Genomic DNA, 14,600 nt, shown 5'->3' on the forward strand with positions numbered 1-14,600 from the left:
GACTCCTTTTTCTCTTTCTTTTTTCTCTGTTGCTAATGTAGCTCCCCCTTGCTCCAATCTTGCTCCGTGCTCCAATGGCTTCGATCTCTCTATGCCCAAGCTCCACACGTCTCCTTCGCAGCTCTAAACCTTCTTATCCATGAACTCCTTGTGCCCACAATGGCACTCTGATACCACACTCTAGCAAGTGCATGTGTGGTAGTGTGTGCATGGTAGAGAGTACACAAAATTTGTGTGTGTGGGAGAGATTAATAGTCGGCTGCATTTGGGCCGTGCTTCGGTCAATCAGATATACCACTTGCTTATACATGATAAGAAATGGCGTGTTTAAAAGGGCAACACCACCTGGGGTTTCCAGAAAGTTCAAGGGTGGTGGAAATCTATGGTAATAACAGGTTGGCTTAACAAAACCCCTTTCAGGCCCAAGGTCTTCATTTGGCGAATGTTGATTAGTGCTCTTCCTCTTGCCTTTGCACTCTCCAAGCAGCGGATTTCCAATGGTTGCTATTTCTTTTGTTAGACATCTATAGGAACCCCCCACCATCGGTTCCTTACTTGCCCAGTGACGCAGAAGTTGTGCTTGGCGAGGTTGGCAATCTCATTGGTGACAGCAAGACTGGATTCCTTCTTTTTCTTCTCCGATGCAATGTGCTTATGACATTCAATGATGTCATGCCCTGTCTTTCAACAATAATTGCACCTCTTTGGTTTGTTGGATGTACCCATGGGATTGGACCAGTATGGGAAGGTATCTTGGAGGAATTATTTGGTGAAAAAGATGAATTATCAGAATGGATATTTGCTGGTTTTTTATCAACATGCTTGAACTTCACTTGATTTTGACCTTTTCCACAATGGTGGGTAGAAAAGGCTTGTTCGATCACCATGGTAGCATTGCCGTTGAGACGGCTTTGTTCCTCCTGCAATAAAACAGACACAAGCTGGTCGCAACTGCAGGTAGCTTGGTTGTCCATAGTTACCAACTGCAAGGTGGTGGCAAAACCTTGATATGACTATAGTAGTCCATGAAGAGTGATGGAAACGAGCTGATTATCTAAGACCTCCACTACTATTGGCCATTTGGTCCCAAGTGGTTGGGGTATTGATGCTTCCAAAAGAATAGGTCTTTGGATATTCCAAGTTCATGGATCCTGGGCAAGCTGACATGAAAGTGCTCTTTCATTTCTTACATTTCTAGTGTTGTTGGCACATATGGACTATGAGGAATGCATTTCCCTTTGATGCTTCATCAAGAGTGCAGAGTCATATATTCCGCTTGAAAAGACTTCTTCATTGGCAGCTTGACTTGATTGAGTTGGCAAATATTTCCCCTAGTCAGGATTTGCTTTCTTGGCATGTTGCAGTCGCTTCAGCCCCCCTCTAGCCCATCTAGTGCCTTTGTACTTTGATCATGATGCCTCAAAGAATATCTATTGAGTTTGTTGTATCTGGTTTATGCTCAATGGCCTAGAGCCATCCTACATTTGGTAATCTTGTAATCTTGTACTTTTTGTAATTTACAAAATTACCTATTATGAAAAGAAAAAGAGTGCACACAAGTTTCTTCTTCTCCAACTTCCATAGCTCTTATTTTCTTCTCCTTCCTTATCTCATTACTTTTCTTCTTTTTCATCACTTGCAGTATATTAGACCCGTCATTTAACATATCCGGTCTCTACCACACACACACCCGACATATAAGATACTACACAGCTGGAGGGATACTGTTTCTCAACATTGTTAGCCAAGGAAGAAGCCTTCAAAAGAAAATTATTGTGTATTTGTGCCCCCTTCATGGAAGCCCGTCAGCTTTGGCTTCCAACATCTCAAAACTGCTACAGAAGCAGTTGATTGGTGGAAATGCAACATTATCCATAGGCATCTTTTAGTATGGTGTGTTCTTGATGCTAAGCTCAACTTCAAAATACCTTCTAGAAAATGCGCATGATTAGGGGCGCCTAACAGCAAATGCAAGAGGGCATAAACAGTGGTCAATATAGCATTGCCAAAAGGAAAATCTTAGCATTGGCAACATTTGTGAGTATATATGGCACCTTGCTGGTCAAAATATGGGTTTTTAGTCAGATGGGAGTTGACCTAACCATCCAGCTACTTTTCTGAAGGGCTGACAACTGATTTGACCCGCTTGAACTTCACTTTTGTGGCATAAAATCTGATTTGCCGACAAATCCCCATTCCAAATTGAAAATTTTGAAGACAATTTCCTTCCAAAACTGGAGTGAACAAGATCAGCAGATTTCAAACTTTAATAATAGTTCAAAGATACAGCACTAAATGATATTACACAAAATCACAAACATCTATTTAATGGCTTCAGGACTTACAGATTTGTAATCAATGAGCTTGACCTTTTTAAGAAATTCTTCTGGAAGCGCATTTTCAGGAACCAATTTCTGCACGATTTTGCTACGATGAGACACGAAAGGACTAAAGAAAAACATGCTTTTACTCAACCAACATGCTCAAGACCTGATTGCATGCCTACCAAAGAGTTTCCAAACTTGATATTCAAGTGAAAGCTAACATTATAAGGTTATTTCATTCAGTTGCAAAAAGGTAAGAAATATAGCTTTACCAGAAATGTGACTGTTGGTGTGGCATTAGATAGAACTGCTTTAGCCTTTACTTCAGTACCATCAGACAAAATAACCTGCATATACAAATCAAAATTAGCACAATAACAAAGATGGCCTGATCCATTGCAAAACATTAGTCCAGTGTACAAGTGCATACCCTCCTACTTTGACAGGCCAGATATGCAGAGTCATTCAAGGATTATAAGCTAAAAGACATGCATCCTCCTACTTCAAGTATAATTGGCTTGAAGAGTTAACGAGGATATCTACAACATTGAGCATGCTTAATCTATGGAGAATTACTAATTAACCACTTGAAAAATCAGTTTTCATCCTAGAATCTTACCCCTCTAACAATGGATCTTGATTCACCATCCTTCAACAACAAAGTCGTCACCTGCATCACATCTTACACATTTATTGAGCATACCTTTATTTGAAAGATTAACCAAATCAAACAAACCTCAATCCTAAATGAAAAACACTTAAATATATACTTCAACCTCGAAGACCTACAGAGAATAATTTAGTGCAGATTGGTTTCAGATCCTGATGAGCAGGATGGCATGTACGCCATGATAGCCTAGCGAAAGTCATTGTTGGATATCAAAGCCACTAGGAAATGGTGCAGACACAATCTCTGCCCAAAAGCAAAATTCACAATATCTGAACCATGCATGTTGAGCATGCATGCAACACCATGAACAATGGTAAGGTCTATTCCAAGGGTCTCTGCAAAGATGACATGGGAAAGAGTGTTGTGCAAGCTAGCCAGCTGCCACTGAAAGCTATGATGCACCACTAGAACAGAACATAGAAAGTTTTTGGTAGGATTCCAACTCCATGTTCTAAATGTGGTGCAGCAATGTAGACCCAGACACTGGGCTTGTCTTGCAGCCCAGGAGGTCTAGAGGAAGGCCTTCGGATAGTCTTCAAGGGCATTCATGCACAGATGATAGCAAGTTGGAAAGCGGTAGCCTAGGTCACTAACAGAGAACCAGCTTAGGGCTATGAGGATGCTCAGGGGACAATCTGTGATGTCATCTTCAGTCCTGAGCCACGGGTGAACCAAGCTCCTGACTTCTCAGAAACTCAGTAATGGACATTGCCGTAGATCAAACCTCATTCCTAGCCTTACAGAGTTATTGCATAGTATATTTGCATGGTCAGATGCAGACATGTCATACAACATCAGGCTGCCTCAACCTCAGAGATGCTTTCAAAGAGCACACATGAGAGAAGCAATGCATTCCTTGCCACTTAGGACTCTGGCACCTTTCTTAATCATTTCATCACATGTCTTGACAGTATAGACCTCTTAATTAAATTTTCACTTAGCCATTGTATAGGACTTTTTCCCTTGATGCAACCAGCCTGGGAATTTTCCTATTTAATTTTTACACATGTTTTTGCCTTATAATTTTACCTTGCTTTTTCAGCATCCTGATTGAATTTTCGCTCAGCCATTGTATAGGACTTTTCCCCTTGATGCAGCCAGTGGGAGATTCCCTATTCCCTTTAATCTAATAATTCTTACATGTGTTCTACCTTAGTTCACACACTCCAGAAGCTCCCACTCTCCACACCAAAAATCTACAAGTACATGAATGAATGACTATGGCCACACTCCCTCCTTTTATAGACAAAAACAAAGGAGTTGTCCTACCACAAAATTGGTTGGCCAGTAATCAAAATAAACAATAAAAAGGCTATTTATAAATTACGACATGGGTGCCCCAAAACCTATGATATACCACTTCTCCCACCATAAACAATATCATAAATCTCGAGAATTCATCAGGGCTCTAATAATTGCACCAAAAGTGTAATATTGCTGAGGAATGTCAAAGATTTCTTGGCTAACTCAATAAAAAGAGAGACATATGAAGCAATAGTGCAGACCTTGAGGGCACAATCTCAAAAAGTGATAGACCACCCACTCTTGCCACCGATCCTATCACAAGAAAAGGATGGGAACCTTGAAGAAGTTGTGTGAGGGTACCAAGAAAAGCACCGGCCAAACATCCCAATGATCTTCGTAAGACCCCTCTCCTTGCGAACTATACAATTACTCATCAAGACAAGGGAAAACATGGCACAAAAGTGGCTCAACCAATAAGATCTAGAGACCTAATTCCTCAAATCTTGCCACACCTACGGAAGTAAAGGTAATCACCTCAAGAAGAAGCCTAGGGATACATAGCCAAGGCAACCAGAGTGGTGCTACCCCATTCTCAAATCTGATTAGAAAACATGGTATGCCTATTGTACTTGCACCAAGATGAGCAGTAATATCCGCTACATTGTCCCTACCCACGAAGACATGGTAGTGATTACAATGAAAGAGAACATGGAAAATATAACTTTCCAAAGATTCCAAATGTATATTCTGCTCATGCTAAGAACACTTACTTATTCCACCCCTTGGATCTAGGGCCTTCCTTCAACCACATTGTACAAGACTTTAGCAACTTCCCAAATTCTTCCTTTATCACTATTTGCAATTATCTCAAGCTCTTGTAATAGCCAATCACACCTTATGAATATGGACTTTTACCGTTGTTCAATGATGTAAATGCATGAATTGAGTGGCAATGAAGCAACTCCATGTACGAGCCTCATTATTGTCTACCTATTGTACAAAATTGCTAAAAGGTATGGTGGAAAGTAAGCTTGCCAAATGCATCCACCCATTCTTTCCCGAGTCTTCATTGCAACTTCAAGAGTGTGTTAAGGAATATCTCCTTAGCAAGGGATGGGTCCAAAGGACACTCCTGCCTCTCATAGTCTTGAGCTCTGCCTGGAAGTCACAAAAAAAGATGAAAAAAGTTAGAAACTGGTTGGGATGGGTCCAAAGGACACTCCTGCCTCTCATAGTCTTGAGCTCTGCCTGGAAGTCACAAAAAAAGATGAAAAAAGTTAGAAACTGGTTGGGCCCTTGTACCTCCCCTTACCAAGAGGTCACCCATCCTAGTATTGTTCACGCCATTGCACACTTAACCGGAAGTTTCCCATAATTGGGCTAGCCATCTAGCCCCAAAAACCTTAAGGTTATAGATGACCTCCAATCTATTCAAATATAGAAACCTTCCTTCATTTGGCCTAGGATTCAAACCTAGTCTCAACTCATTGTCGTTGCACCGATAGTGAGCTAGTTTTCTGTAGCAAGTGTGGATTGCATTTCCAGCACCCCCCCTCAAGCCACACCTTGGTTGAGGTCCTAGTGCCACCCAAGCTCAACAACCTGAGCTCTCATACTAAGTTAGAAACTGGGTGGGGGCCCTTGTACCTCCCCTTCCTAGGAGGTTACCCATCCTTATATTGTTCATGCCACTGCACACTTAACCAAAAGTTTCCCATAATTGCGCTAGCCATCTAGCCCCCAAAACCTTAAGGTTATAGATGACCTCTAGTCTATCCAAATATGGAAACCTTCCTCCATTTGGCCTAGGATTCAAACCTAGTCTCAACTCATCACCCCTGCACCGATAGTAAACTAGTTTTCTCTAGCAAGTGTGGATTGCATTTCCAACAAAAAGAAAAGAATTAATAATAATAATAAAAGACTTCTTGAAGTCTTGAGCTCTACCTGGCAGTCCTTAAGTTAGACACATCGATGGCCTTGGTTGGTCAACTTCATTCCTAACCCCCTAACCCTCACCCCCACAATACAACCTTAGGGCACATCAAGTGTAGGACATCTCGAGCTTGCTCACATGACTTGTCACCCTAAGATCTACGCCACACAATAGAACCTTACACCAACTTGTGTCAAGAAAAACGAATACCAGAGAGACAATAGGGTTTGCGGGGTGGAACACAAAGTGTGTATGGCAAACATTGAGAAAGAGAAGAAACTCAGAAGAACACGATGATGATGCATTCAATCATACTATAATGAGAAAAGCTAATACAATGGATCCAAAGCTCAAAAGATAACTGCATTGTCCTGTCTAAATCAGGCGGCAGCACTTGTAGGGAATCTGCACAGTGAAGGGAGCAAAACGCAGTCCTCTAGCAGTAGGAATATCAAAGATGTATATTGAAGGTAAAGGACATTGTCGAGGGAGCGTAGCGCAGTCCTCTAATGCCGTCTGAGTGGAGGAGAGTGAGCACCAGCTGTCGAGGGAGCAAAACGCAGGCCTTTGATGCCAAGAGGAGAGTCTGGGCTGCAAAACGCACATGCCAGATGATGGAAGTGGGGGCCAAGATGCCAAACGCAGACTCCAACAGCTCAAATGATGACGCTAATTGTAGAGGAGGCCCCCGGTCAAAGCAGAAGCCACCAGGATGATCAAACGCAATGTGCAAAGCCTGGACAAGATGACATCAACTGAGGATGGTTGATGCCAGATGGCTGGAGGCCCAAAACGCAAGGTGTAGAGCTTGTTGGAGAAGTGACGCCTAACTAGGAGAAGGCCTCCAGAAGCTGAAAGGCAAGCAAGGAGTACCCAGATGATGAAGGAAAACTGACGCCAGCTGATAGGGATGGTAGACAGGGTATGTGAGCTGTCGCCAAGGTGTATGGATGACGCCAGCAGATAATGGACTCCAAAATGCAAGCGGGGTGATGGAGATGGTAAGAAGCTACCAACCACGAACCTCGATGTCCTCCTACAAGGGGTGTGGGAGCACTAGAGAGGTATCTGATGACAGGAGAGAGGTGAAGAATGAACAATAAGTAATGAATGTGTGAAGAGGTGGCCTATAAATAGGCACGATCAGTCTAGGGTGGCACGCCCCACTAATGTGGGCGCCCACTGATTAAGTGCTCAAAAATGAGGGCGCCAGCCCTTTTTGGGACTGTCAGTGCGAAACCCTAATTGAAGGTGATGAACTGAAGAAATGGTTTCTCCACACCCCCTCTCAAGCCCAAAAAGGGATAGAGAAAGAGGAGCGAAGAGATGCAATACTATATGCTGAAAAATGCTCATGCATCAAGTGCCACTTGGACAGTGTCCCTCGTGGGAAAATTGTTCACTTGCCCAAGCACTCTAGTACAAAGATGATGAAATCATGCAATGCATAGGAGGTAGAGGTAGAGGATCCCTGAGATCCAAGATTTCCACCTGAAAGGTAACATGTAGTAAAAAACAGTAGACAGAGTGAATTGGAGACCCCGAAACTCAACCTCGGGAGAGAAGCAACTAGCTCCGTGCATCCATGCTCGAAGGAAGACGAAGGCCTCGTCACCAAGTCACGGCTGAACCTCCAAGGTCCCGATCAAGGTGGTACCTGAAGATCTTGGGTATCAGTAGAAGAGATGACTACTCGAAGACAGCCACCCCAAGAAAATAGAGGATGGGTGAGGAACGTCATGTGGAGTAGGTTTCCCCTTTGAGGGCAAAGAAATAACATCCCCCTTTGAAATAGATAGGGAATCCAAAAACTCATGGATCACGGACTCCAAAATGTCTAATGACGAAGGAAGTGCCGCCGATTGTGCCGAAGAAGGTATCTGGGGTGCTAAAGAGCTTCCAGAGGTAGCCTCTCGAACCTAAGTAGTCAAGGGTGGGGAAGGGTGGGGCTCAAAATGAGCAAGAGGTGGGCAACAATCGTAGTCTCTCAGTGGAGCAAACTGGGGAGCCAAAGTAGAGAAAGGAGTCGAGCAACCGCTGTCTCTCAAAGGAGCGGACTGACGAGGAGACGGTATCAAACAATCACTGTCTCTTGAGGGAGCAGATTGCAGAGCCGTAGGTCATGGAAGCCATTGTACCTGAAAATAAGGGGGAGAAGACTGCCGGGCATTGTGACGATCTCCGGGAGGTCGTAGCACCAATCGATCCTCCATGTGTTCGAAAGGACTTAGTGCGCATTGGATGTGTCTTATTGACTTAGGTCGAAGTCGGCAAGCAGCAGTGGTGTGTCCGGTGATGCCACAATAGGAGCACCCAGTGGTATGTCCATCTACCTGTGGAGATGTCATAGCATCGAAGTGTCAACCTATAAAAGGGAGGGAGGGTGGGAGAAGAGAAGGATATCTCCCAATGATGCAACGGAAGATGGGGGGTAGTTAGAAAAAAATGCCAAACCCGCAACCTGTCTTTGCCTTCTCTGATGCATAGGATCTTTGAAGCTCTCTGAGTACCTCCGGCTCTGATACCATATTGAGAAAAACGACATACCAAAGAGATAGTAGGGTTTGCGGGGTGGAACATAAAGTGTGTACGGCGAACATTAAGAAAGAAAAGAAACTCAGAAGAACACGATGATGATGCACTGAATCATGCTATAATGAGAAAAGCTCATACAGTGAGGCCGAAGCTCAGAAGATAATTGCACTGTCCTGTCTGAATCAGGCGGCAGTACCTGTAGGGAATCTGCACAGTGAAGGGAGCGAAATGCAGTCCTCCAGCAGTAGGAATATCAAAGATGTATGCTGAAGGTGAAGAACAGCTGTCGAGGGAGCGAAGCACAGTCCTCTGATGCCATCTGAGTGGAGGAGAGTGAGCACCAGATATCAAGGGAGTAGAACGCAGTCCTTTAATGCCAGGAGGAGAGTCTGGGCTGCAAAACACAGATGCCAAATGATGGAAGTGGGGGCCAGGATGCCAAACGCAGACTCCAGCAGCTCAGATGATGATGCCAACCGTAGAGGTAGCCAGTCAGAGCAGAAGCCACCAGGATGATCAAACGCAATGTGCAGAGCTTGGAGAAGATGATGCCAGCTGAGGATGACTGACGCCAAATGGCTAGAGGGCCAAAATGCAAGGTGTAGAGCCTATTGGGGAAGACGCCAACTGTGGGGAAGTGATGCTTGACTGGGAGAAGGCCTCCAGAAGCTGAATCGCAATCAAGGAATGCCCAAATGATGACGGAAAACTGACACCAGCTGATAGGGATGGTCGTTAGGGTGTGTGAGCTGTCGCCAAGGTGTATGGATGACGCCAGCAGATGATGGACTCCAAAACGCAAGCATGGTGATGGAGATGGTGAGGAAGAAGCCACCAACCATGAACCTCGATGTCCTCCTGCAAGGGGTGTGGGAGCAGCGGAGAGGTATCTGATGACAGAAGGAGAGAGGTGAAGAATGAACAGTGAGTAATGAATGTGTGAAGAGGTGGCCTATAAATCGACATGCTCAATCTAGGTTGGCGCCCCACTGATGTGTGCGCCCACTAATAAATTGCCCAGAAATGAGGGCACCAGCCCTTTTTGGTGTGTCAATGCGAAACCCTAACTGAAGCTAATGAACTGTAGAAATGGTTTCTCAACAACTTGGTCCTCAAGTGTGGGACAATATTCCTAGTTTACCTAAAAATCGACCCATCTCCCAATCTCACTCACATGTACACTAGTCACTCCACGAGTAACTTAGACACACCCCTTGGGAAAAGCACAACTTGGTTTTCTCCAAGAACCCACTAAAGACCCCTCAACACCAATGGCCCGTATATTGTCATTCCAAGACCTATTTTTTCTTCTTCTATAGTGCTACCATTGATCTTTAGGCAGCCATCACCTCTCCATCCTTGAGCTAGAGTTTCTTCATTCATCATTTGCTAGTGTACCAGCCAGCATTAACTTCAACACGATCCACCCCACCGTTAGTAACAATCCTTCATTAACAGCACTTACCACTCCTCTATTAGGGCTTCTTCATTGACAACTGTCCCAATATTCCACATCTTCAATGCAAGTTATAACATGCCCCCTTCAACATGAGTGCCACTCATCCAGAAGGGGGGGTGGGGAGGGGATAATGTTAACTACAATATCCAACAAGATGCAAGATTGGGAAAAAGAGTACAATATACTTTTCGGTGGATAATCTTTGTGCCATGAGAACTACTATATACAACATGCAACAAGGAGTTATACTATTATTTTTGTGATGAGACACATTCCACAATTAAGTTATGTTGCACAATAAAGCCACGAGATTAGATGCACTAGTTAAAATGTGCATTAGGGATAAGATTTAAGCTGTGTGTAATGCATGCAACTTGAGATGACCGCCGATCTTGGTCCAGGGAAATAGGCAAGATGCCCATGAGGGTGAGAAACCCTAAAAATTGTGTATAAAAAGGGTGAGATATTATGAAAAAGACTATACATGTGTGTGCAAATTTGATTCCTTTATCATCTTGCTACTATATTGCCTCATTGTGTGAAAGTGAGGGAGACAGAGAGCATGAGAGTGTGTGAGAGTGTAAGAGCAAGGAACAAGGAGTGAAGCTCTACTATCCCCCCCAACCCCCCGTTTTCTCCATCCCTACATGGTTACTTGTGAGTTGAGTGTGAGTGTGAGGTTGAGGGTGTGAGAGACATGAAACGAGAAGTTGTCTTTCTTCTCTACTTCTCCTGTACCTCTTCATCAACAACTCCTCTCCATGGCCTATGTGAGAATGGAAGCAAGAACATAAGCTTGGAGCGACCCATGTGGATCATGGAGCATCATTTATCAAGGTATCAGGACTATAATGAGGCAAGTAAGGTAAGTACACTCACTACATCCCAAGCTTCGATTCATTTTATTGTTTGCAAATGGTAGATCTTGATTCATTGTTATGATTTGAGTGTAAGTATGCTAGAGATAGTCATGTGACTCTGTGTGTCGTACCCTTGAAATAATAAGGGTTGTGTCCAACGGTCTTAACATTGAGCTTGTGTACCAAAACACACATTCATCAAGTTAAATGAAGCCTTTTTTTCTTGGGGTAATCTCTTTTGTGATAATTACAGAACAAGGACATTGTTGACAAGGAGATAATGCAAATAAATGGATGATTGAGTGAGGTCCAGGGAGTTGAAGGGTGGGGGAGATGTGCTAGAGCAAGATATAATGGAGCTGCAACATGCGATTTAGGGGCATGTTGGATGCAAAGGCCATAATAGGATAGTAGAGGTTACTAATATAAGTAGATCTCCATAATTCATGTATGACCTCGATCCAAGTGGCATTGTCGCTCCTCTTCAATCTACACTAGTAGGGCCTTGGAAGTAGCTAGAGATAGAGGCACCATAATTCAGATTACTCAAACCACTTCCTTACTAAACTTGTGAAACACTTTCAAATAGTAATACTCTAGATTTGTGTGACTTGATGTTTGGCAAAAACTATAAAATGTTCTGTATACACAATCTGGTACCCAAGGTTGTTGCAAGAAGTACACCATAGTTTTGTTGATGCGGCAATCTTCTTCCCTTCAAATCTTCAATTTCCTTCCTTAGTTGAAGCCTGAAGCAAGGTGGACTCTTCCTCCTTGCTTATGTCAATCCTTGAGGATTCTCATTTCTTCCTCAATTTGTTCATCATGCTACTTTTTGTTGCAATTATCCATGTTCCCTATAGCTATGATTTGGATAGACTACATGTATTCTCTAGCTTTACAGCTACTTATTGAAATTGTTGAATGTTCCAAGGTGGCAAGAGACTCAAGGATCTCTTGGATCTTTTATTGGGCAATGGAGGACAATGCTCTCATGGCCCATTTGTGGATCAAGAAGTCTCATAGATAGGTAGGAAGCCTCATCACCAAGACTTTGACTCTAGATTTGAACTTTGCTACTATTTACCCATCTTTGCAACTTAAATTGTTGACTTTTTCTAGTATGCCATTACCTAGAAGAAAAATTTCAATGAAGCGCCCCTTGAGGGTTTGCCAATCAAGGAGATGGTTGTCCGAGTATTGATTGTACCATTTGTTAAAGAAAACCATTTTTAAGTAGAGGGGAATAACCCTTTTTAAGTAGAGGGGAAGAGGAGTAAGAAGGCATCTTCTCTAACCAATCCATGGCTTAAGTATGCGCTCTTGAAGTGGTGCAAATGATCTTCTAAACCTTCAAAGACTGACTGACCCTATGAATGCCAGATTTGGTAATCCTTGCCAAGACTTTGTGCAGGATCTATAGTTAGATTGGGGCTGGAGGTTGGACAACAAGCATTAGGCTGTCACCACCTCCAAAGTTATGTCCTAATGCATTACCACCCTCAAAACTACCAGACACATTGCTAGTCATCTTTTAAGAATGGGGTAGAAGAGGCTTGGACTTTGGAGGGACCAAGATCGTTAGGAGAATGGTGACAACGATGCATAAAGAACCTTAGAGGTGGCTTGACTGTAGGTTTGCTCAAGGAACTTGGATCGACTCTGGTTTTGCCAGAATGGGTGGTTGGCAAAGAAGTCTAGAGGGCTAGACTGTGGCAAGAAGATGATGCGCCTGGCAAGATCGCAAGAAACTTGATGGCAAAGAAAAAGTCTAGATGGCTAGACCATGGCAAGAAGATGGCACCCTGGCAAGTCTGCAAGAAACTTGATGGCAAAGAATAAGTCTAGAGGGCTAGACCACAGCAAGAAGATGGTCACTCCAAGTGTGCAAGTTCGTGTCAAGTAGTATGCTCGCTCTTTTGCTAGGCCCACTGGAGCCTTGCTAGAGCAGAGCTTGGAAAATTCTATAGCAAAATTAATGGGTGCATGTCAGGCAATCTCAGAGTGTGATGCAGAGAGTACCGAAGTGTGCAGAGTGTCGTGCACTGGGACTGCTTGATTGAGCTAGTACCCAGCACCAAAGCCATGACTAGGGACTAAATGAACCCTTATACACAGAAAACACACACACACACACACACTGAATTAATGAGAGAGAGAGAGAGAGAGAGAGAGAGAGAGAGACTAAATAAGACTGGAGAGAGAGCGAGAGAATGATCATCTCCACTGGCTCTGAGAGAGAGAGAGAGAGAGAGAGAGAGAGAGAAGCTGAAACAACGCGATGGCGGATCTAGCTCCCTCGTGACCTGGCGACGTGCCTCCTGCCCTGCGCGCTGTGGGAGATCTCCCCTCGGACCTGCGTGGAGCTCGTTCTGCCCTAACATTCACGTCAAGCCTTCCCTCGACATCTCGCTTGCTGAGCCTACTGAAGGGACGAGCCATTAGTCGCCTGATAGTCGCTTGGACCTCGCCTTCAGGCAATCTCCTGCTGCGCCACGTTGCAGACGCCCATCGATTTCGAACGCCCTGCTGGTCTATGGTTCACCTGATCGAGCTCCTCTTGATCTGCATAGGCGCCAGCGCCACGTTGCAGGAAACCCTAATCTTGATCATCAACGAAAGGAACCATCATTTCAGCTCGATGAACCAAATTCTGATCCTGCCCATTTACTACTGTACTCTGTGCACTCTATGTGACTTTGCAGGCAGTCGTGTTGCTGCAGCCCTGCTGTAACCTGGATTTGCAGTTGTGCAGAATCTGCACAGAGAGAGAGAGAGAGAGAGGCCTGCGTGTCTCTGCCTCCCGTGCTCTTCAATCGGCCTCTGACCGGCATACGTACTGATACAAGATGGCGGGCTTGGATCTGGATTTTATAGACCGAACGGTGGCAGCTCTTGGTCCGGATTCTGATACGGAGGAACCAGAAGATATGGTTCCGTGCACAGAGGAGATGCCGCCTGCTTCTGACCTCCAGCCTGCGGGCAAACGTACTAAGCATACCTCGGCTAACACAATGGATCATCAGGATTGTTCCTATGCTCAGGTTGCTTCGGATTCTGTGGACTCTCAGGATGTTGACTGGGAGCATTTGCTGGAATTTTCCAACACTCTACTCGGCGATTACGTTCAACATAATCAGGAAGTCTTTTCCGACTCTGCAACGGAAGATGTTCTCGAAGCCACTGTGGACCCGAAACATGTCTTGCGCTCCTTTTCAGTTTTTTATGAACGTGCGGTGATACTCTTCTTCACTGGTCAGATCCCACTCCTTTCACGTATTCGCCAGTGGCTGCAAAGTCTGCTACAAGGGGAATGTGTTGAAGAAATTTTTATTGGGCCCCGGGGGTTTTTTGAAGTGCTGTTGAAATCTGAGACGCACCGTGCTGCTCTCCTGTCTAAACTGCCATTTTTCGTTGATCGCCGTCTGGTCCATATTGTGCCATGGCGCCCAATGGCAGATTTTCAGCGCCTGCTGCAACGTGAATGCCCTGTGTGGGTTGAACTGGAAAATTGTCCGGCTATTTATTGACCACTGTTAAAGGACGCCATGGCCGCTGTGGGCACTATTCT

At 44.3% G+C, this 14,600-nt stretch overlaps 1 protein-coding gene across 4 annotated transcripts in view; it reads right to left on the bottom strand.

Moving 5' to 3' along the window:
* LOC148022950 (FAD/NAD(P)-binding oxidoreductase family protein) overlaps window positions 1-14,600 on the bottom strand; it is a 153,523-nt gene that overhangs the window by 95,421 nt on the left and 43,502 nt on the right. For all 4 annotated transcript variants that reach the window (XR_015693571.1, XR_015693570.1, XR_015693569.1 and 1 more), the window contains exons 9-11: window positions 2,944-2,994; window positions 2,597-2,671; window positions 2,346-2,414 (exon numbers count right to left, since the gene is read on the bottom strand). Coding sequence is in view for 1 of the 4 variants with exons in the window: in XM_087695877.1 (XP_087552003.1) it covers window positions 2,346-2,414; window positions 2,597-2,671; window positions 2,944-2,994 (195 nt within the window). In the remaining 3 variants the exon portion in view is untranslated. The remainder of the gene's footprint in view (window positions 1-2,345; window positions 2,415-2,596; window positions 2,672-2,943; window positions 2,995-14,600) is intronic.

Source organism: Lygodium microphyllum, chromosome 16 (genome assembly GCF_053477565.2).
Source record: "Lygodium microphyllum isolate KBCC chromosome 16, Lygodium_microphyllum_v1.1.10, whole genome shotgun sequence".
Classification (NCBI taxonomy): Eukaryota; Viridiplantae; Streptophyta; class Polypodiopsida; order Schizaeales; family Lygodiaceae; genus Lygodium; species Lygodium microphyllum.